Source organism: Gopherus flavomarginatus, chromosome 1 (assembly GCF_025201925.1).
Source record: "Gopherus flavomarginatus isolate rGopFla2 chromosome 1, rGopFla2.mat.asm, whole genome shotgun sequence".
NCBI classification, from domain to species: domain Eukaryota; kingdom Metazoa; phylum Chordata; order Testudines; family Testudinidae; genus Gopherus; species Gopherus flavomarginatus.
This window is the reverse complement of record NC_066617.1, coordinates 90,500,943-90,524,035: the sequence shown is the minus strand read 5'-3', so window position 1 is coordinate 90,524,035 and position 23,093 is coordinate 90,500,943. Positions and strand designations below refer to the sequence as shown.

At 39.5% G+C, this 23,093-nt stretch overlaps 1 protein-coding gene across 4 annotated transcripts in view; it reads right to left on the bottom strand.

The window, feature by feature from the left end:
- Positions 1-7,827: 7,827 nt before the first annotated feature.
- APAF1 (apoptotic peptidase activating factor 1) overlaps positions 7,828-23,093 on the bottom strand; it is a 91,135-nt gene continuing 75,869 nt past the window's right edge. For all 4 annotated transcript variants that reach the window (XM_050934496.1, XM_050934503.1, XM_050934518.1 and 1 more), the window contains 6 exons: positions 22,453-22,575; positions 20,522-20,641; positions 20,167-20,292; positions 13,318-13,443; positions 12,268-12,414; positions 7,828-9,453 (listed from right to left, as the gene is read on the bottom strand). In XM_050934496.1, the coding sequence (XP_050790453.1) occupies positions 9,307-9,453; positions 12,268-12,414; positions 13,318-13,443; positions 20,167-20,292; positions 20,522-20,641; positions 22,453-22,575 (789 nt within the window). In that variant the 3' untranslated portion in view covers positions 7,828-9,306. The remainder of the gene's footprint in view (positions 9,454-12,267; positions 12,415-13,317; positions 13,444-20,166; positions 20,293-20,521; positions 20,642-22,452; positions 22,576-23,093) is intronic.

Sequence of the window (23,093 nt, the reverse complement as noted above, 5' to 3'; positions counted from 1 at the left end):
AGTTAAATTTTGGAAACTATGAACACTACAGTGCCTTATTCAATAACCACACTGTATTGCAGATTTAAGGTTGTTTGAGTGTCCTGTGTTTTACCATACCTTAGCATATTTGAATCTATGTTCAAACTTAAACCTAGGTAATTCATGGTTATCAGACAACCCTGTAAGGTATTATTACCCCCAAATTACTGTTATGTACTCTTACTCTTGTTTTAATGTCATTTTTATCTGGGAGTATTAATCTGGCTGTGGTTGGAGTTATGGTTTTGTGTTTGAGGGGGACTGTCAGGAATCAGATGTGTGAATGGGTCTGTATCAGAACTGTAGAGTTTGTTTTGGAATGCTGGATTGTGTTTGGGTACTATGGCCTCTGAGCAGAGATTGGTGTGAATGGCAATGCTGGTGTAACTGCTGATCGCCTCCCACCCACCCCCCAAGTGATTACACTGATAAGAAATGCATTTGGGCAGCCTTAACTCTAAATTAAGAATAATTTCCTGTGGGAACACAGAGGCTACTGTAACATCCGTCTTTGCTTAATGTGTTGATATTTTCCTGGTCCTTATCTCCAGTGGCACTTGAATCTGATCACATTTGAATGATCTTTCATACCATTTGTTACCCCAGAGTGCCTCAGCTGCTGAAATGCCATCCATGTGTGTGGGAGAGGGTGGGTGGAAACAGTTTCTTGTCTCTGTGTCATTTTTTCAGAGCTCTGAAGAGACAACTTTCCCTCAATTTTTTCAGCCTTCTTTTTCCCAGGGGTCCGCAGACCACTGAGAGCACACACGAATTAAAGCTTTGTTCTAACTGCAAAACAAGCAATGCTTTTGTTTTTACTGCTGCTGTCACTTACTGGAAATTCACCAATCTAGAGCGCACCGCTGTCACGATTACAGGGCTAGCTTCACCTCTGTCCTCTTTGTGGTTTCTGACTGCATCCTCACAATACTCCCACTCCTACACTGGGCCATAGGCTACTATAACTTGTGCATCAACCACCTTTACCCAGTAGGTCTGGCTGAGTTCAGGCACCTGCTGTTCTTCCCTTCAGAAGCTGTGGCCAGGGCCATACCCTGATCAGCTAGCCTTCTTTAAACAAAAGTAGTGTTTTTAGAACCCCTTTTCTCTAAATGCTTTGTTCCCACTGAGAAATAAACAGTTTACACACATTTCTATCATATTGAGCCTGAAGTGCAATAGCAACTCTGCAGTAGCGTCTCCTCACAGCACTGATTCTTCCACCAGCATAGTGAAGTTACCCATTTTGAAATATGAACCACCCTTTGCAGGAACATTGGGGCCAGTGGCAAAGGCCTTAACAGGAGGCACATATGTGGCATAGGCAGCTTTGCCAAGTCTGTTGAACTCCACAGCTCCCAGGACCTCTATGGGTTTAAAGAACCAAAGCCCCTGTGCATTCCAGGAACACAAAGGAGGAAACCCTACCCTGACTGAGAGTCTGCAAGTTTTGTTCAGTAGGTATTGCTGTGGAAAAAGAGATATGATCATAAATTTGCAGATTTTTTTACTTGTTACCACATGTTATATTTAATACATTTCCAAAGCCAAATTAAAAATTTCCCAGCCAGACTGTGTAATAAGTTAGCTAAAAGTTAAAGGCCCTTTTTAGTGGCTTCCATAAGCCAATCAGTTTGCATCTGTCTCCAGCAGCCATCCCCTGAGAGCATCTTTCTTTGGATACTGTGATAGTCAATGACATTAAAAACTCTAGCAGAGATTTCTATCTTGCCACCCACCACAACACATAACTTTGAAAGGAAGAATATTGTACCCTGAAGATTTGCCTCAATAAACTTATTGCTTCCAGTGACCAGCTACTGAGTCAGCAGCAGCAGTTTGACAGCTGACCCCCTCCAAAACCAGCTAAATGAGTTTTATTCAGTCCCTCTTTTCACTAGTTTTAGAGCAGAGGAAAGAACATAGTTTTTTTCCTTCTGTTTGACAAATTAATATAGTGAAGCACCTACCAGGTATTTCAATGTTTTAAAATAGTTCATGAAAATGTAGGTACCTCAAAGTAGCAAAGAAATTATATTGTGCCTATTTTTAAAAAATGGATTGAAGCTTTCCTACTATGTCAGCCAGAAGCTTACCTCACTTCTCTTAATCAGCATAAGTTCAGATCCTAATATGTATAGTATTTACACCACTCGTACTTCTAAACTGAAACTCTTGAGCAATTCACGTCATACACTTGTACCACTTACTTTTAGAAGTTGCTTCCAATATCTGTTGTTCACACATCTGGATCTATAAGCCTCAACTGCAGCCCTGTAGTGTCCTAAGTGGACTGCACAGAACATCCAGTCGAGTCACATGAACACACTAATGTTATTGCCTGTGCACTGACCAACAGAGAGATGTAAACTTCAGAGACTTTTTAAAAACAAAACACAGGAGGTAATTGCTCTGTATTCTAGAGATACAGGCCTATGGAAAGTTATCTGTACTAACTGATCATCCATTCTTTCCACAAATGTTCTGTTAAAAAAACACCACCACCCACTAGGCATTTTCTAATCCTATGTTAAAAACATGTCAGCTCCTCCAGGGATCGATTGTTAAACCAAAAGCAGATTTCCTCCTACTCCCCTAATCTTTCTTCTTACCCTTTGGAATGAGGTATGTGAACATGAGCAAACACTCACAGTAATTGAGTTTCACTCTTTTCTTCATAAACTGTTCTAACTCTGACATGCCGGGGAAAAGAAAATAACCTGTAATGCGCTCTTTCTGAAGGCAGTAGTTCCATACTCTTGGAGCCCTACTCCCGATGCATAACAATATTCAGAATGCTTCACACAGCTAAAGTCTGAGCCAGTAAACCACTCTAAACCAGCAGGTTTTCAAGCATACAAACATTTAATAAACTTTGAGTCTAATAGGGAAGAATATGGATCTGCTATAATTACTACCAATTATAAATACAACAAGAATTACTGGTAAGTAATCTCCATTTTTAAAAGTGTAGTATAATAGATCCACACTCTTGTCTATTAGAATGCTCCAGAAATACCTATACAAACAATTGTGTAAGATGGAAAAACATTGCCTGTTCCCCTACAGATACATTGTAGTGAAGTAGAATAGCTTTGTTAGTAGGAGTAAACTACTTCCAAACAGTATATAATATTTACATATGCAGGTGTGTATTATAAAATATTAGCTATACCACCTATATAGTATATACTCTCAAACAGCTGGGAACTATAAATTTGGTTTGCCTCATTTTGAACCAATTTAAACATCATGGGTTCAAAATTTCAATCTGAGCTCCTACACTACTGAGTTTATGTTCATCTATAAAGAAACCGGAAAACTTTGAAGAGGAAAAAAAAATAGACACACAGACATACTGTGGGGAAAAGAGCACAAAAGAGAAAAAAGCCTCAATATATAGTGCAGGGGTCGGCAACCTTTCAGAAGTGGTGTGCCGCGTCTTCATTATTCACTCTAATTTAAGGTTTCGTGTGCCAGTAATACATTTTAACAAGGTCTCTTTCTATAAGTCTATAATATATAACTAAACTATTGTTGTATGTAAAGTAAATAAGGTTTTTAAAATGTTTAAGAAGTTCATTTAAAATTAAATTAAAATGCAGAGCCCCCCAGATCAGTGTGAGTGCCACTGAAAATCAGCTTGCGTGCCATAGCTCGCCTACCCCTGATATAGTGTATACAAGGAATCCATTTGTGACAGCCTAGCTTGTGAGATGGAGCTCTCTCTAGTACAGAGCATAAGCTTTTCAGCTAGAAAAAAAAAAGCCTTCAGTTGCTCTTGGAGCAGGACCACATACACTGGGTTGAAGTTACAGGGAAACAAGATTAACAAGCTAAATAGTTTTGTAACCACCACCACTCCAAAAAATAGTTTGAAAGCATCACAAGACAGAGATTCTCCCGTCTGTTACACACACAAAGGTTTAAAAGAATACCAGGTTTAAAAAAAAAAAAAAAACAAACTCCAAACTCCTCATTCAACAAGACACAACCCACAAATATAATATAGAAATCAGGAGCAATGAGCTACGGTCAACCAGGAAATACATTTTATAACACCAATAGCCAAACTTTGGTTTATATACCAATGCAGAGTATATATGTAAAAATGGTTTGTAAGTTTATGCAGAGAACACTATGTGCTGGCTCTAAAAAACTCTTGGATGGAAATGGAGCTGAGGTGCCTCTGATCACATGAGCCTTCAAGACTATTAGGAAAAAAAACATGGAAATATGTAACAGTCACTATGAGTTAGCAGTCTAGTTAGACAGTTGGAGAATTTTTTTCAAAGAATCTTATCTTTAGGTAAGTTTGCCCTATATAACTTTCAGGCAATAAGGGGAACTGTTTATTGCCTCTCATCTTGGGCTACATCTGGGAAGTCCAGTTATTCCCCTGCTAGGAGTGGGGCATTGAAACTGCATTGAAAGCGCGAGTTAACAGAGCCTCAAAAAGGGAAAGCTACACATTGAGCAACAGAAGCTGAAGTACTGTGTAGAAGCCCTGTATTGACAGAGCATTAAGGAAACAAGCATCCAGGTAGGGAAATTCTGCAGTGAGAGTGTTATCGGCCACAACTCTGGATTGAGAAACTTGGAACTCTCAAAAGCAGACACGGGGCAAGACCCTCACACTGCTCAGACCACATTCTGAAGCAAAAAAGGGCCAGACTGGTGGCACAGGGCTCTGAAAGCTCCGTATCCTCCTAGGGAAGAATTCTCCATAATACCTACTCTGGGATGACAGCCATTAGGCTGCTTCCCAAGGCCTCCTTTCCCCAAGCCCTAGTGTAGGGATGTGTAAGGGATCAGGGGCATGGCACAGGAAGGGAAGGAGCTGAAATGACCCCATCTGGCACAGCCTGCATCTTGCTTCAGGTTTTCTTATCCTGGCTCACTCCCTAAAGCCTGCTGGAGAACCAGCAGCTACAAATGCTTGAGAAGTGGAACTGAGGGAACAATTGCCCCAACAATCAAATGCAGCCCTGTGACACGGCTGGGAATTAGACCAACACATTATTAAACTGAACCATTAGTTTAATCATTTGAAATAAAATTTGGAATTTCCCTCAGGAAAACTCTGTAGTGTGGGGGGGTCGGGGGGGGGGGGAGGGTGTCTGCCTGAACCACCTACTTCTATGGAAGCAGCTAAAACTGGAGGGAACTTCAGGGGGCAGGTCAGTCCTCTGCTATCTGTGACTGATAGGATTCATTGAGCCTCCAAACTGCACACAGGTTGAAGTTCTCAATAGACTTGGGGTCCTTAGCACAAAGAAGAAATTAGAAGCAGTAACCAGTTTTATTAAAATGAATGTGTGAAACATAACATCAGATTAGAAGGGACAAAACAATGAGAAATGCAATTAAAGTGACAGTGCCAGTTAAGGCAATGTAAGGTTTTTGAAAACACTGGTATTAGTGGGTTTGTCTAGCCTTCCTCCTTAGTAGGGAAACTCAAGAAAGCAAAGATTTGTGAAAAGTGTTAAAGGCAGCGTTTAAAGATAACGAAGTGACAGAAAACCTCTGCAGCAACTTAGATAAGGAAAGTGGTTTCTGAAAAGAATATTTAAAATATAGCATGATGTTATTGATTTTAGCTGACGATAAGGAGACTAGATAACAAAACTGGAGATGTTCATTAATTGGTTTATTAGTTTTTGGAGGGAGAAATGTTTCTATTTAATCTGACACTACAAGAGATAATGGGAGTACTAACGCTGTCAAGATAAGTTGCTTCTGGCTAAATTTTGTTCCTTTTGTGTTAATTGGAATATAGCTAAGCATAAAGGAAAACTACTGAATTTGCTGACCAAGCTGTATTTCCTCCCCCTATATGTTGCTATAAAACTATGTCTTAACTGTGTTATTGCTTTTCATTGAAAGAAATTGCTGATATATTAGGCCCCTATTTCATTTTATTTTTAGCAATATGATTTTAATGTGAAGCAGCATGTAGATGTGAGCTGTGAAGGGCGAATGAGAGAACATAACATCTTCTATTTGTCTCTTCTGTTCGGAAACTTGAGCAACGTTATTGACTCTTCTCTCATCAGCTATATTTGCAAGGCTACCGATTGCCAGCTATTGGAATTACTGTCAACAGAGGGTGCCACCATGACACAAATTCAACTATAAGTTCCTTTATTAAATTCAAAGGCCAAATGGCATTTACATAAATTGCTCTAACTATGCCTAAAAGCCTAAATAATTACTACATCTAATCAGTAAAAGACACTCAGACATTTAATTAAGATACTCACAGAAGGACTAGACCTCAGGGGTACTCTCATCCACGTTGCCTGGCTCCAACTTGGTTAGGGCAGGTACTATTAATGACTCCTTCAAGAGTTCACAATTTATACCTTTCAATGAACAGCAATGCCACTGCCAATTGCTGACTTCTGCAAAAACAACACTTTTGGGCCATTTGGGATTGGACTTTCCCTTAGGCCAGGAATAGACAAAAATATGACTGGGCTTCTTACCTCAATATAGCGTTGGTATGTCAGGGGTCAATAAAAGTTTAACATATCACAAAACCGTTATCTGTTAGAACAGGTTTGGACAATTAGAGGCTTCTTTTATCAGTTACATTTTGAACTCAGCATATTTACAGCTTCTCTTGCCAGTTACATTTTTTTCTTTAAGGCCTTCTCACAACTGCTATAGATCTTTAACTACAGAAGACATATTTCCCTTCATTCCTACACCAATGCCTTATGTTTGCCCATATGAACTACTGCTTTGACTCCATCTTTACAGATAACCTCAATCATATCACCTTCTATTCTTGCCTTACAACTTCCTACGCATACTTTTCCAAGACTTAGCTGTCCAGGTTGCAACATGTGCAGAATGCTACAGCCTTGCCTTCATGCACAAAACAGTGTATCCACATCATCTCCTCCCTCAAATGCCTACACTGGCTCCCTATTCATTTTAGGACCCAGTTTAAAATTAAAATCCTCCAGGGATTCACTCCCATCTCTCACAGACTTTGTATAGCTCTACTTTGTTCCTTGCTTCCTCCACTAATATAGCACCAGGCTTTTTCCTGTCCCTCCACCCCATGATCTCACTGCTTTTAGTGTGAGTGCCTTTCTGTTGTAGCTCATGTGACACACTCTTCCTGTAGCTCATTACCTAACTGGCTGGCTGCTTTCAAATATACTTGAAATGCTGGCTGACTTTCTGTGCTATGCCTTTATGAGGAACAGCATGGAAGGAGAATTAAAGCTATCTTTGGGATTCTGGGCTGCTAGTATGGTCCCAAGTGTAAATTAGAGCTGCAAAGGGCTGCTGTAATTTATAGCCGCTGTCTATGGACTGCTCTGTAGCCTGGAGCAGCCACCAATCTCCTTTGCTGCTCAGTGCTCCAGCTTCCACTTGCTGTAGCATGGCTTGTGAGGGGCCAGCAAGGGGCGCAGTGGAATACAGGAGGTCAGAATCCCACCTCTTACCTTTTATATTCCTTCAACCTTTGTTATTTAATGCTGACTTGATTAAATAACTTGCATATCATTATCATATGCAGTTTGAAATTTCATTATATTTTATGTATTTAGATTGGTAACACATATGGAGAGATTATTTATTTGTCTCTGATTCTCTTTTGTGCATGCTGCTCGTGAAAAAGAAAAAATTTCTGCAAACTTTGCATTTTTTTCATCCTTGAATCCCCTTCCCCCATGAAGTATAAACTGAAACGCTCCAAGATTTACTCACAAATTAGGCTGAAGCAGCTTGGATTGTTTTTTAATGCTTTCCATATACAAATTCAATATACAAAAAAACCACACACACTTCTTACATTTATTTTTAATTACATTTTTTTACATCTGACTGTATAACTTCACTACATTACCCGTATCCAATATTGCTTTAATACAGTCTAATTGCAGAAGATTATAGATGAAGAAATGAAAAAGTTTGGTTGTCATAGAAAAAACACCAATATTTTAAAATTTATTCTGAAATACAAGATGAACAATTACTGAAATTGAGAATTGATAAAGACACTAACATGTTAAACATCCAAATACTGACATTAAAAAGGTTTTTGCAATTAATTGCAAGATATGGAAATCACAGTTATTACTGCCTGAGCAAGTTAACTAACAGTCAGAATCAACCTACTAGAACAAGGCTTACTTTAAGTTTGATTAGAAATAGTTTGTTATTTAATTAGCCACAAAATCTAAGTTAAGAAAAAAGGCAGCTAGTGTAGAATATCTCAGACACAGTATAGCTTTTACAGGATCAAAAAATATGTTAAAAAAATCACATACTTTGGGGGCAAAAAAGATTCCTCTGCAGAGGATCCCCTGTAAACAAAGCTGACCAGGATAGCACACATTATCATCTTCATGGCACAAACTGGAGTGAAAACTAAACTTAAACAAAAGGAAAAATTCTGTATTTTTAGTCACACGAGAGACACCAGTATTTCTGAACAAAAGCCTTTTGACCCAGTTCCATTCTCAGTTTAGCTGGCTATCATATCTTTCCTCCGACTAGAAAACGAGTACATAATCTCCACCAATGCAATTACAACGCCCTTTGAGTGTGTGCCTAAAGGGAGCTGCAGCAAATTATCTTCTCCCTATGCAAGCCAAACTCACTACCCTTCTATATAATGCACCTCATCTCCATAAGTCTGGAAAGCATGATAGTTCGATACAGTAGTACAAAGCAGTGCTGCTGTACCAGCGGGAGAGCTACTTGATTCTTCTCTAAAATATTTTTATATTCCTCAAATACCACCAAGTTTGTACTGAAAAATGAAATTCTAATGAAGTCATTAATTCTTTCCATTCAGTATTCATTAAAACAATGTCACACATGCATAGTAAAAGATCATAATTTTTGGTATTTTACAGTCAGTCACATTCATGACCTGAAAACATTTGCCACCAGACTTCTACAAACTATGATTTCCATGTATTATACTCCTATTATGTCTTCTGCTAACAATTATCTCACCCTATCTGAATAAAACGTAATATAATTTTACCAACAGTGTAATAAGGTGCATACTTAGTATGCAAATCAAAATTTAAGGACAAATCGTTAATAATAATAATGCTGATCAAAAACAAGATTAAATACATGCTCATTTGCAAAAATTTACATAATATTATACATACAAACATTTCATAAATGCAATACTGAAAAACACTTCACAGTTTAATGAATGTCAAATAGATTAGCGGAATTTTGTTTCCATCTCAAAACTCTCTGTATCAGTTGCATGAGTTTTACTATCCACCCTGCTCAATGGATTTATTCCAGCATCCGCAGCACATAAAGAATACCAAGATTATCAACGGTCACATATACTCTGAAACTAGGGGACACATATATTGACTTGAGGTTTGTTCCATTTGTGTAGAACGTTTGTAAGGATTCGCCAGAAGTTACATTCCACCACTACAAAAAGAGAAACATTTTAAATTAGTAGGAATAGAATTAGAATATAAGAAGTTTAAAAATAAGTTTAGCATGGTAGGCCTAGTTGACCGTCAAATTTTCTTCGTTCATTCTGCATTTGAGGAAAGAGTCAACAATCTTAAATAAAACAAGGGGTTCAGAGAGGGACAAAAATTGTTAGAAGTCTGAAAGATGTTCAAATGAGAACATATTGAAGAGATTGGGGCTGTTTAATTTAGAGGAACACATGATAAAGACATATATAAAATAATAAATGGAAGAAAGAAGATTAAGTCAGATACCCCTGTTACCCCTCTCTTTGCACAGGAGCAAATGAAACTGAGAAATAACATTCAAAACTGAGGAGATATATTTTTATATAACATAATTACTGTGAAAAGAGATCATTAAGGCCACAAGCTTAGCTGGAGTCACAAAAGGATTACACATTTAAAAGATGAGTTCATTATCCATTACATTAGCAGAATAGAAAATTTGTTAAAAATATCAAAATTCAAGTTTTCCAGGGCATAAATTAACCACTAAATACTAGGAATCAAGAAGAACTTTCCCATGGGAAGTTTACTCCATAATTATCCACAAAAAAGTTTCTTGCATTGGCCAGTGTCAGAGACAGAACACTGGATTACATGGATCAAGGGTCTGGTCCAACATGGCAATTCCTAAGGTGCAGTTCTATGTTTCCTTTAAAATAATTTTTTTCCACTCCCTCTCCTGCCCTTGCCCTCCAACATCTGCTGCCAATCCTAATATGTAGCTGATTCTGGAATTCTTAGCAAAGACAAACGGCCCAATATAATTTTCATTAAATGACCTGGATAATGGAGTAGGAGAGCATGCTTATAAAATGTGCAGATGATAACAAGCTGGGAGGGGTTGCAAGCACTTTGGAGGACAGGTTTAAAATTCAAAATTACCTTCACAAATTGGAGAATTGGCCTGAATTCAAGATGATAAAATTCAATAAAGACAAGTGCAAAGTAATTCACTTACGAAGGAACAATCAAATGCACAACTACAAAATGGGGAATAACTGTTTAGGTGGTAGTACTGCAGAAATGGATCTGGGAGGTTATTGTGAACTACAAATTGAATCTGAGTCATCAATGATGCAGCTGCAAAAAAAGCACATATGATTCTGGGGTGTATTAACAGGAATGTTGTATGTAAGACACAGGAGGTAATTGTCCAGCTCTACTCGACACTCGTAAGGCCCTAGCTAGAGTACTGGTTCCGATTCTGGGCACCACAATTTATGAAAGATGCTCTCTTCCACACTCTTTCCAATTTGTCCACAACAAAAATGATAAAAGGTCTTGAAAACCTGACCTATGAGGAAAGGTTAGAATAAATGTTTAGTCTTGAGAAAAGAAGACTGATAAGAGTCTTCCAATATATTAAGGGCTGTTATAAAGAGGATGGTGATCAGCTGTTCTCCATGTCCACTGAAGGCAGGACAAAGTAGTAATGGGCTTAATCTGCAGCAAAGTAGATTTTAGATTAGATATTAGGAAAAACTTTCTAACTATAAGGGTACTTAAGCTCTGGAGTAGGCTTCCAAGGGAGGTTGTGGAGTCCCCATCATTGGAAGCTTTCAAAAACAAGTTGGACAAAACATCTGTCAGGAATAGTTTAGGTTCACTTGACCCTGCCACAGTGCAGGGGGCTGGACTTGACTTCTCAAGGGCCCTTCTAGGCTTACAGTTCTATGACATCCTGTCATTTTCCACACATGAAACTCACACTGAAGTCTTTTATAGTTGTGTGTAAAAAACAGATAATAGGATACAGCTCAATGAATCTAACCACAATAGTTACTGTAAATCTCTAATGAATTAAACAAAAGTAGCCACTAGAAGTTTCTCCACCAATGATAAATTTCAATTTCCTGTTTTAACTTACATCCTTTCAGAGGATCTTTACAGTACGTTTTCCAAAGTACAGTGCCACATTATTATTATAGCCTGTAGGAGACCTTGTTAGAGACCAGGACCACATACCATCACCAACTCCTTTTAAACTCTTATGTATTTATGAAAAAAAAGTGAACAACCGAGTATTTGATGTTCAAATCTTACAAAATAAGGGTCCTCTCCTGCAAGGTTCAGAGCACACAACTCTTTCTGAAGTTTATGTTTTGGAGGTACTGAACACCCAAGATTGAGGAGATCTGAGGGTATTCAGCAATGATCATGCCCTTAATATAAGAACATTTGTTAGCAGGGGTATTTTGCTAACATCAGTTTCTACTCTTAATCATAGTTCTGGTCATTGAAGATTTGTCACTTCTTCTTGGGTTGTTTTTATTTTCTTCTTCTAAGTAAAAAGAAACTCTATGGATTAGCCAATTAAATAGTTCTGTTACCAAGACATTTGTTTTACCATGCTAGATACAACATCAGACAGATTTAGAAATACTCATGAATCCATTGATCAGCATAACTGATTATTCAATTCCATTTTCTCTGGCCTTGCAAATACAGTGGTTTATAGATGATAACTGGTTCAACATTTAAGATTCAACATTTAAGGAAAGTTTGCCACCAATGCTATATTCAAATAACTCAGAAGATAATTGATTTTACTCTATTTTTTTTTAAACCTTTGGACAGAAACCAAGCATGAAAAAATGTCATCTCCAAAAGAAATTTGAGAAAGTTGTAAGCTATCAGAAATGGGGGCTGTGGGAGGGAAAGAGTTTTTAAAACTAAAATACCAAATATGACAAGGAAACCGAGGGTGTCACCTTCCAATCCTGTACTTTAAATTAAAACACTATTTTGTGGGGCTTACCTTAAGATATCCTCCACATGACACAAGCATATTACTCTCAGGAGAAAAACAGAGGTCTGTTACCCAGCCACCATGTGTTGATTCTCCTTCATCTACAGTAACGGGGGAGCAGAGATGAAGTAATTCACCTCCTAAGACAGCCCAAATCTAAGAGAGAGATAATTAATTATACAATCTATTAATGGCATTAAATAAAAAGGAGTATTGGCTGCAAGGATTACAGGATTTATTTTTTTCTCATTTTAGTACTGGAGAAATCCAACCTGTACTTCAAACATTATATTTGGTTGCAAAGTGAGAGGGCAAATCAGATGATAACTCTTAATCTTGTACCTTTATGGTATATGGAGGGTTTATTTCACAACTGACTCGTGGGAGACTAATTACTAAAGAATGCCAGCCATCTATAGAGCACCATAATCATCATCACTAGACCACCGTAAAAAAAACCACAAAGTCAACATGACAAATATATTTTCTGCTTCCAGGGAGTGAGGAATGGGCATAAAACCACCTTACATTACATTTTCTACTTTTTTTTGTGCAAAACAAACTTTAAACAAAATACTCACAAGGAACCCCTAAAAAGAGAATCCTTTCCTATCAATCTGTATGTTTATTTGTAAACCATGAGTCCTCAAAATGGATGATCAGAGTCCCACCACACAAAAAACATCAATAATAATAATAAAAAAAAGTGCAAAAACAGGTACACATGCAAATCTATTCAGAATGCTCTTTTCTGGTATTTTTGTAGTCTTTACACTCTATTCAGTCTAATCTTTTAGATATTTTTCTAAAGCAATTTAACAGCCTATAGTTTCTAGATGATTTTCAGCTCACTTGTGCCCCAACTACAAAAAAATGCTGCCACCTTGATGGCAAAGGAGTCACTATTTATTCCTGACTGGCAACATTCCCAAAATGACATAGGGAAATTAAATAGGCAGAATATAATTACCCAAATAATATCTGGCAACTACACTGGGCTAAGCACCCCTAGAGCAGTTTTGACTCAATGTATTATTACTAAAATGTCTCCAAATGTACCCTTATTTCTCCATTGTCATCTCCAGTGGCCAAGAATTTGTTATCGAAGGAGAAAGTGCAGCACCGCACGCAGCCTTTGTGACCATGAAGCTCATGAAGAACAGATGAGCTTTCAAAGCTCCATATCTAAAAATGAAATGTTTAAGAAAAAATTAAAGATAAATTGTACTTCATGGAAAATGTACGCAATTTTAACTGTCCACTCCAACCAGAAACACGTGTTAACATAGAGATCAAAAATATTCAAAGTACATAAATCCCAGATTAATTAAATCTGAGAGGCACATATTTGTTAGGTATTATTTGAAAAATTGTGCGCAGTTTTTTTTAAATTAGTATTACACATTTTAAGCTCCTGACCTGTTAGACAGAAAGCTCATGAAGTTATTAAGGAAAAGGAACTTCATGAATCAATACAAAGATATTTTATAAGATCAAAAAATACACTGAAACATACACTGTAGTATAATACAATGGAACATGCACTTAGCAGCCCACTCACAGGGCTGACAAGAAGTAATCTCAAAGTAGGTGGTCTTTTAATAAAGATGTTTATACATTTTCTTTGAAACTTGAAGGGAACCTTAAATGATCTATTTATTTGTAAAATAATACTTAAAAATAAGTTCCAGTTCTCAAAATATTTAGAAATTTTGAAATGTGGCTTTCTTCTGAACAGGAATAAAACTGGAAAATTTTAACATTCTCTGAAAGGAAAATTCTGAAAAGTAATCATTTTGAATCATTAAGAACATTTAGTTTAGATAATATGATATAAAAATATATTATACACAATTTTTAAAAATTTAAAAATTTCATTTTAAAATTAAAAAAATCAAAACATTTTGACATGTTAGAATTTGTTTTTTGGATTTTCTTCCAAAACAAAATTGGAGCAAAATAGGCTTGATTTCACAAAGTGTTTTGATTTTGAAGGAACTGCATAATCTGATGTAATTCAAATATTTTTATAAAAATTGTATTTCAGGTGCTGCACAAAATAATTTTAATGTCTAAAATCAAACTTGCAGACAATTAGGATCTGATTGCTAGTTAACATTTGGACATACAAGGGGCAAAATACAAAGTAGGCCAATTATTTTCAAAAACAGAAGCCTAAACTGAGATTCACATCAGGAACGTACCTGATTTGACGTCAATGAGGGTTGCTGGGTGTTCAGTACTTTTGAAAATGAGAGACACACCTGAATACTTAGTTATTTTTTAAAAAAATCTTGTCTTGTAAATTGTTTGTAGTTAGTTGCTTAATGTTTTAGTTAAAAGAAGAAAACCCTAAAGCAATACACATAGCTATGCAAAATACTGGGCATGGACTCTGTACCTTCTGAGAACTAAAGTCAACAGTTCTCCTTAAGAGTGTGTGTAGTCCCTAAGAATGACCATACTGAGTAGGACCAATGGTCTATCTAGCTCAATATTCTGTCTCTGACAGAGGTCAGTGCCCAATGCTGCGGGGCAATTTCAAGTGATTCATCCCATCATCTACTCCCAGCTGCTGACAATCAGAAGTTTAGGGGGACACAAAGCATAGGGTTGCATCCCTGATCATCTTGGCTAATTGCCATTGATGAACCTAGCCTCCATGAACTTATCTAATTCTTTTTTTAACCCAGTTATACTTTTGGTCTTCACAACATACCATGGCAATGAGTTCCACAGGTTGACTGTATGTTACGTTAAGTAGTACTTCCTTCTGCTTGTTTTAAACCCGCTGCCTGTTAATTTCATCAGATGACCCCATTTCTTGTATTAAGTGAAGGGGTAAATGACACTTTCCTATTCAATCTCTCTTACCATTCATATTTTTTTTATAGACCTCTATCATAATTTCCCATTAGTTGTCTCTTTTGATGAAGAGTCCCAGTCTATTTAATCTCTCCTCAGACTTGAAGCTGTTCCATACCTCTAATCATTTTTGTTGCCCTTCTCAGCAACTTTTCCAATTCTAAGATGGGGTGACTTGAATTGCACGCAGTATTCAAAGTGTGGGCATACTCAGATTTATATAGTGGCATTATGATATTTTCTTTTTTTAGCTATCCCTTTCCTAATGGTTCTGTTAGCTTCCTACCTGTCACTGCACATTGAACAGATGTTTTCAGAGAACTATCCACAATGACTCCAAGATCTCGTTCTTGAGCTAATTTAGACCCCATCATTTTATACATAAAAAAGTTGGGATAAAGAGGTTACATACCTTTTGTAACTGTTCTTTGAGATGTGTTACTCATGTCCATTCCATTCTAGATGTGCTCTGCATCCATGTACACAGCTGTCGGAGACTTTTGCCTTAGTAGTATCCATAGGGCTGGCTATGGTGCCACCTTGAGTGCTGCGCTTATGCATCAGTATATCAGGTGCTGACGGACCTATGCCCCCTCAGTTCCTTCTTGCTGGCAACTCTGACAGAGGGGTGGGAGGGTGGGTAGTGGAATGGACATGAGCAACACATCTCTAAGAACAATAGTTACAAAAGGCAGATAATCATTTTTTCTTCCTTGAGTTCTTGCTCATGTCGATTCCATTCTAGGTGACTCACAAGCAGTATCCCTGGAGGTGGGCTCAGAGTTCACAGACGTGCGGCTTGTAATACCGACCTACCAAAGACAGCATCATCTTGGGCTTCCTGGATAAGTGCATAGTGAGATGTGAACGTATGTACAGAAAACGAGGTGGCAGCCCTGCAGATATCAGAGATTGGCACATGGGCCAGGAAGGCTGCCGACGAGGCTTGTACTCTGGTTGACTGGGCGGTTACAATTGCCAGTGGAAGCACCTTTGTCTGATCGTAGCAGAATCGGATAAAAGCTGTGACCCAAGAATAAATTCTCTGGGTGGACACTGGACGACCTTTCATGCTACCTGCCACCGTGATGAACAATTGCATTGACTTGTGTAATGGCTTGGTCCTCTTGATGTAGAATGCTAGCACTCTCCTGACATCCAGGGAGGACAACTTATGTTCCTCTTCAGACTTGAGACGTTGGGCAGAAGACAGGCAAGAATACATCCTGGCTTGTGTGAAATTGTGAAACCACCTTGGACAGGAAAGCCGGATGTAGCTGCAACTAGACTCTGTCCTTGAAGAACACTGTATAGGACAGCCTCGATGTAAGCACCCTAATCTTGGAGGCCCTACAGGCAGAAGAAGGGAACAGGATGCCAAGGGCTCGAAGGGAGCTTTCACAAGCTGTGTGAGCATCAGATTCAGGTCCCACAGAGGGACTGGGTCCCGGACTCGAGGGTAGAGACAATCCAGACCTTTTAAGAACCGGACCATCATGCTATGAGCCAAGACTGATCTGCCCTGGAACAGAAGGTGAAAGACAGATACAGCAGGCAAGTTGACCTTAACTGATAAAAAGGACAAACTTTGGAGCCTGAGATGCATAAGGTAGTCCAGCATCAGCTGCAGCGAGGCCTGCTTAGGCCTAACAACTTGGGCGAAGGCCCAGCATGTGAATTGTTTCCTGGTGGCCAGGTAGGTCGCTCTACTTCCTAGTATTGGACTCAGGCCCAACATTCCCAATCCTCAGTAGTTAACCATGGAGCATAGGGATGGAGACGGTTGAGGAAAAGATGGGGCAGATCCAGGGGAGGTGACTGGGGCGTCACTCTCGAGCACACCCTCAAAATGCCTGCTTCTGGCTCCATTGTGTTTCACCTGGCCAGGTTGTGCAGGTGAGCGGGAGGAGGAAGGGCAGCGGCGACTGAACCCATTGTCTCTTCTCCTTGTAGACCCGTGCCGAGGCTACTAAGGCCTTGGCAGTGAAGGTGGTTGGAATGGCTTCCTCGCAGACTGAGGCATATGCATCCCCTGGGAGCGGAGGGTGGCCCAAGTGTCCTTCAGAGCGTGCAGCCTCGTGTCCGTCTGATTGGAGAACAGCCTGACTCCATCAAACGGAAGCTCTTGTATGGAGGACTGCATCTCCTGGGACAGGCCAGAGGTCTGAAGCCATGAGCTGTGCCACATGACCACCACCAAGGTGACCACCCTGGCCACTAAATTGAACTCATCCTGTGCCATCTCGCTGAAGCACCAAGCTGCTGTGCTACCTTCCTCCACAAGAGCCCCGAACACTTGGGCCATCAACTTGGGTATGGAGTCCTTAAACTTGTGGAGCGAGTCCCACTGGTTATAATGATAATGCCGTAAAAAAGCCTGGTGGTTCACTACCTGGAACTGAAGACTGGCCATGAAATAAATTTTTCTTTCAAAAAGGTCTAGTCTCTCCTCCTTATTCTTGGGGGTGGAACTGGCAGGCTCCTGCTTGTCCTTTTTGTTGGCCACTGACACAAACAACGACCCTGGGGGTGGGTGGGTATATAGGTATTCAAACCCCTTAGTGGGGACAACACACTTTTTCCTCGGCCCTCTTGAAAATGGGCATGATGGAGGACTGGGTTTGCCAGAGGGCTTTGGCAACGTTCAGGACCCCTTCGCACACTGGGAGTGGAACACGTGTGGGGGTGGATGTGGAGAGCACATTGTCCGATTGCTCCACCATATCTTCCGTCTTGAGGCCTAAGTTGGTGGCCACCCATGGGAGCAGGGCTTGGTGGTCCCTAAAGCTAGGTTTTGGAGAGGGCGACGCCCACTGAACCACAGGGTGAGGGCCGGGGTATCATCCCCCACAGGGACAGGGGGTCTCAGGGTGGGCACCTGTTCCTCCATCACAGTGCATGCCAGTGCTTCCTGCACCAAGCCTAGTGCCGCCAGTGCTGATTGGGGTTTGTTCGACGCAGCAACCGAGGACTGGTGAGACGGGGGAATTGGCATAACCAGCATGCCCCAGGCATTCCAGTAAGGCCATTGCACTGGCCACTGGCCCTGCTGCCAGGTCGGCACTGCTGTGGTGGATGCACTCTTCAGAGCCTAGTCGTGATGGTGCTGTCTTGGCGAGGGGCTGAATTCCTTGCCTGTGCTAGAGAAATCCTCCGTCGGTGACCAGGGTGGGGCCATCAACATGTCGGCTAACCGTCACCATGGGTGACCAGTGCCTCGAATGGTCAGACCGGTGCTGGAAGTAGACGGAGCATCCCAAGATGCCAGAGATGGTGACGGTCAGCACAAAAATAAAATCGGTGCCGAGAGCGTGGTGTCAGGGACCAGCAGCAGCGAATCAGTGACCTGGGCTGACGTTGACACCAAGGATGTGGTGACAAAGGGCTCTGCCTCAGCTCCAGAGACCGATGGCACTCACTCGCTTTCTGGGAGGCCTTCCTGGCTGGCTTACCCCTTATAGGGAGTCTTCACTGGGTCCATCCCTGCACACGGTGCCAGCTGCAGCAGGAGAGTCCGTTGCTTTCTGGGCACTGGGAGCTGAGAGAGCATTGACTGGGCCATCAGCCTGGATCCTCTACCACTCCCTAGAGTTGGTGACAGATCCCTTAGGGGAGTAGTAGGTCCCTTTGGGATGTGCCCCCTTGCAGCTTTGGTGTGGGTGGGCAACCCAAGCAGGGTCCTTTGCCCAATGCCCCAACTTGCTCAGTCCCTCTTCTTAGTCTTCTTCTTGGGCACCGATGAAGGGGATCCATACCAGGAAGAGCTGGGAGTTGTGTTCGGCCAGGCTCGCTCCGAGGCTGGCCAAAGAGCTGCCTCCACGAGGAGGGCCCTCAAACGAATGTTGCATTCTTTCTGTGTCCTGGGATGAAAGTTCTTACAGATGCGACATTTCTCTTTAATGTGGGATTCCCCCAAGCACTTCAGACAGTTACCATGAAGGTCACTAACAGAAATAGGTCTGGAACAGGAGTACTTGTGGCACCTTAGAGACGAACACATTTATTTGAGCATAAGCTTTCGTGGGCTACAGCTCACTTCATCGGATGCATGCAGTGGAAAATACAGTAGGAAGATAGATATATACACAGAGAACATGAAACAATGGGTGTATCATACACACTCTAACGAGAGTGATCACTTAAGATGAGCTAATACCAGGAGAGGAAAAAAAACTTTTTGTAGTGGTAATCAAAATGGTCCATTTGCGGCAGCTGACAAGAAGTTGTGAGGAACAGCAGTGGGGGGGGGGAGGGGCAAATAAACATGGGGAAATAGTTTTACTTTCATCTGTAGAAGTCCGAGCAGGGCTTAAAACTCGGAGACTGGAGCATGCCCCGCTGGGACTCTAACTGACTAACTATAGTACTTAACAGCTATTCACTAACTAAATAAAGTAAATAAACAAACTATTTACAGCTGGAACACAAGGTTCAAGGAGTAGGGGGAAAAAAAAAAAACTTTGACCACTTGCAAAGCAAGGGAAAGATGTGACAACCAACCAGCATGGAAGGTAAGAAGGAACCGAGAGAGCATACGATGGGCAGCGCCCGATGTACTGACACATGAGCGTGGCACTCAAGGGGGTGCCACAGCCGGCCCTACAGATACCGCTAACGCAAAAGTGTCTGACAACTATACACACCTAGAATGGAACTGACGTGAGCAAGCACTTAAAAGAAGAATATATTTTCCCTGAGTTAGCTCTGTCCCCTTGTCAAGGCACTTTACGGGGTTGGGGAAATCAAAGGACAGCAGGCTCATTGGTAAACTCTCAGCCTAGCCTAGCCTAGCCTAGCCAGACACTTGGCTCAGAACACAGACCCTCAAAACAGATCACACTATAACCTCGCAAGCAAGCACACAGACAAACTAACAGATAGTCACCTGATACACACACACACACACTCACACACTCTGATATTTTGAAATACTTAGAGGTATTTGGAGTGGTTGTTGGCTACCTAATGAAGTTGGTCTTTAGCACAAATTCCATGATATACTTACCTCATTGTGCAGTTTTTGTCAATACTATGTTTACTGACCTTGGCAGTTTTGTCAGCAGAGGTAGATGAAAACTTGGTGGCATCAGGTGAAACAGCACAAGAAAGAACAGCATCTTCATGGCAAACAAAATCTTCTTCTATAATTCCAGTACAAATATTCCACACCTATAAAATATTATTAAAATTTAAAAATGTACAGACTACTTTGCAGTTTTTGATCAACTAGTGCGGCTATATCACATAGTTTCCACCTCTAGGTAAAAACCTCGGCATAGACTAGGCCTAAGTTTCATTCTTTGAAAATTAAATACACAGTTTTATGGGTTTTTTGCTACCAATTAAAGACACAAGGTACCTTCTGTAATTTGTCAATACAAAGATATTTTATATTTACCTTAACTGTTCCATCAAAAGACCAGGAAAGAAGTCTTGAATTTTCCAAAAGCCTAAAATTCTTCACTGCTTCCTTGTGACCTTTTAAGAATATATATTCTTCTGATTGCCAATTCCACACCTGCTTATAAACATAGAATTTGTAAGCTTTTAAAACAAACAATGGGTTCTTCCTCCACATTGCAAATATAATTTAACCACGATTAACTTGTTTTTTTCAGCAGAAAATATCCATTGTCTTCCAGTCCATGTAAACTATTGAAGGTACCTGGCTTTGTTGCAACACATCTTGGATAAGCACTAATGTGAGCCAGTCACAAAAGCGTATTATGATGGGCAGCTGATAGAAAGTTTATGTGAGTGAAGTAACTCTTGACAAAAGGGAAAAAGGCTCCCAATAAAATTTGTATAATGTGACTTTCAATAACTAGCTGCCGTTATTAGTGAGTTTGAAAACTTCCCCTGCAAACTCAAATGTAGGGTCTAAAAACCTTGATTATTTCAACCAATAACTTTTCACACTTTAATTCATTTATTTTACAGTAAAGCAATTTTATTCAATTATATAGTTAAAATACATTTTTGATCAAATGTCACTTTTTGTTTTAAAAGTTTGTGTAGTTTTTTCTTTTTAATTTCAGCAACTGTGCATTAAACATTTAAAGGATGTTACTTTATTTACAGAAATTATTAAATAGCTCAAGATTTTTTTTAAACCTATAGCTTTCTGCACCAAAGAAAAAAGGTTAGTCAATAGCCAAGAAAAGTATGTGGTTGAAAACCCAGAAAATTTAAGTGCTAAATTAGCCACTAGAGGGAATCCTAGAACAAAAAACAACTTGTCAGACAAGTTAAATAAAGGAATTAATAAATTTTCCTTTACTCAGTAATTCTTATATGTGTGCAAAAAAGAAAAACACAAAAAAAGAAAAGAAAAAGAATCAGACTTCAAGCTCAATCCTAACCTCCCATGTGCAAATGTGCATCTCTGCATATTTAAATTAGTTACCATAAAGGCACAATCAAGGGCCTGATCCAAAGTACACTGGTCAGTGAGTCTTTTAATTGACTTCAGTATACATTGGATCAGGTCCCAAAATTCTTAAATTACTAAATGGTTGAACTGTATTTTGAAAATCAATATTTCTTTGCAACTATGACACTTATTTCAGCTAAATTTTACCAAAACTGCGTAATTCATCATTATGTGAACACAAAATAGAAAAGTTCTAAAACATACAAAGGTCACCATGCTACTTTAGATTTCACTAAACATTTTGGTCCTTTCTAGGCTATCAATGAAGTGCTCCTTTTTCTGACTTGGTTCTTTTTGTTTCTGTCCAACAACATAAGCATGCACAATTAATTACTTAAAAGAAGCAATTTGCTGCCCCCATTCTCTACATTTTTTAAAAAATGAAACACCTACCAGTCCTGAACTAAGCCAAGTCTGAAAATTCTTTACTCTCTACATATCCATTGATATCAAAGACCCAAATTTGAATGTCAGTGGAGATTTATTTGTAACAAAATAAGTACTTCAGATTTTATAACTTCAAATTATAAACCATCAGAGTTATTGAACTTGGTTAGTTCCTAACCCACAAATCAGACAAATGATATTGTATCTGTGATTCTATGAACACAAGTGTAGAGAAGTTGTGAATGATGCCATTAGCAAGACAGCAAGCAAGTTTCAATGGTGGGGTTAGGAGAGGTAAACGAGAAGACTGACCTTGCTAACAGACATCTCCTTGCCAGTCCACATTGCTCAACTGTGATGGTCCTCCATCCAAATGGACCCTGAGACTAACAATGGTCAATATGGAAAATGCATGGAGTTTATTGAGTCTGCACTATCTGTAGTGTAAACCTACTTTTTCTTTAGTAGCTTTGAATGCTCCAATGTAAGTTTAAAAACATTTTGCACACCTGTATAGTTGAATCATCAGAGCTTGAAATAAGGGTTTGTCCATCAGATGTAAACTGGCAATGTTGTACAGATTTCTCATGTCCAGTCCTAGATTTGAAAACTCTATTTGACAATTTCAAAACCTTTATAATGAAAATCAGAGAAATCATTTATTAAAATATATCCATACATATAATAAACAGAGAAAGACATGAAAGCGAAACATCTGAAATAAAAATAATGGAATACTATACAGTACTACACAAAAGTGAGGTCTCAAATCTAAACCAGTGGGTAAGAAAAAAATCTATATGTTAGCCTGACCCTTGAAAAAAGTGAGCAGATAATCTACGTTGTTAAAAATTGGCTGTAAGTCCTTCAGTTTCCTTTGGGTGTCAGACATGTATGTACCAACCTATGTGTGAAGTTTTATATGTGCTTGTGTTTGCTGACTAATATAGTCTGCGATGGTAATGTGATTCACATATGCTAATATGTATTATTCGCATCATATAAATATCAGTACGTATTAAGTACATAAAAGTAATATCATAGCAGTTATATAGCCTTAACCCTGCTCATTTATGTTAAGTATTCCATAACCCCTAGTCTAAGCAGACAGGGAAGCTGTCAAGACCAGGACACATGAGTGCTTTACCAG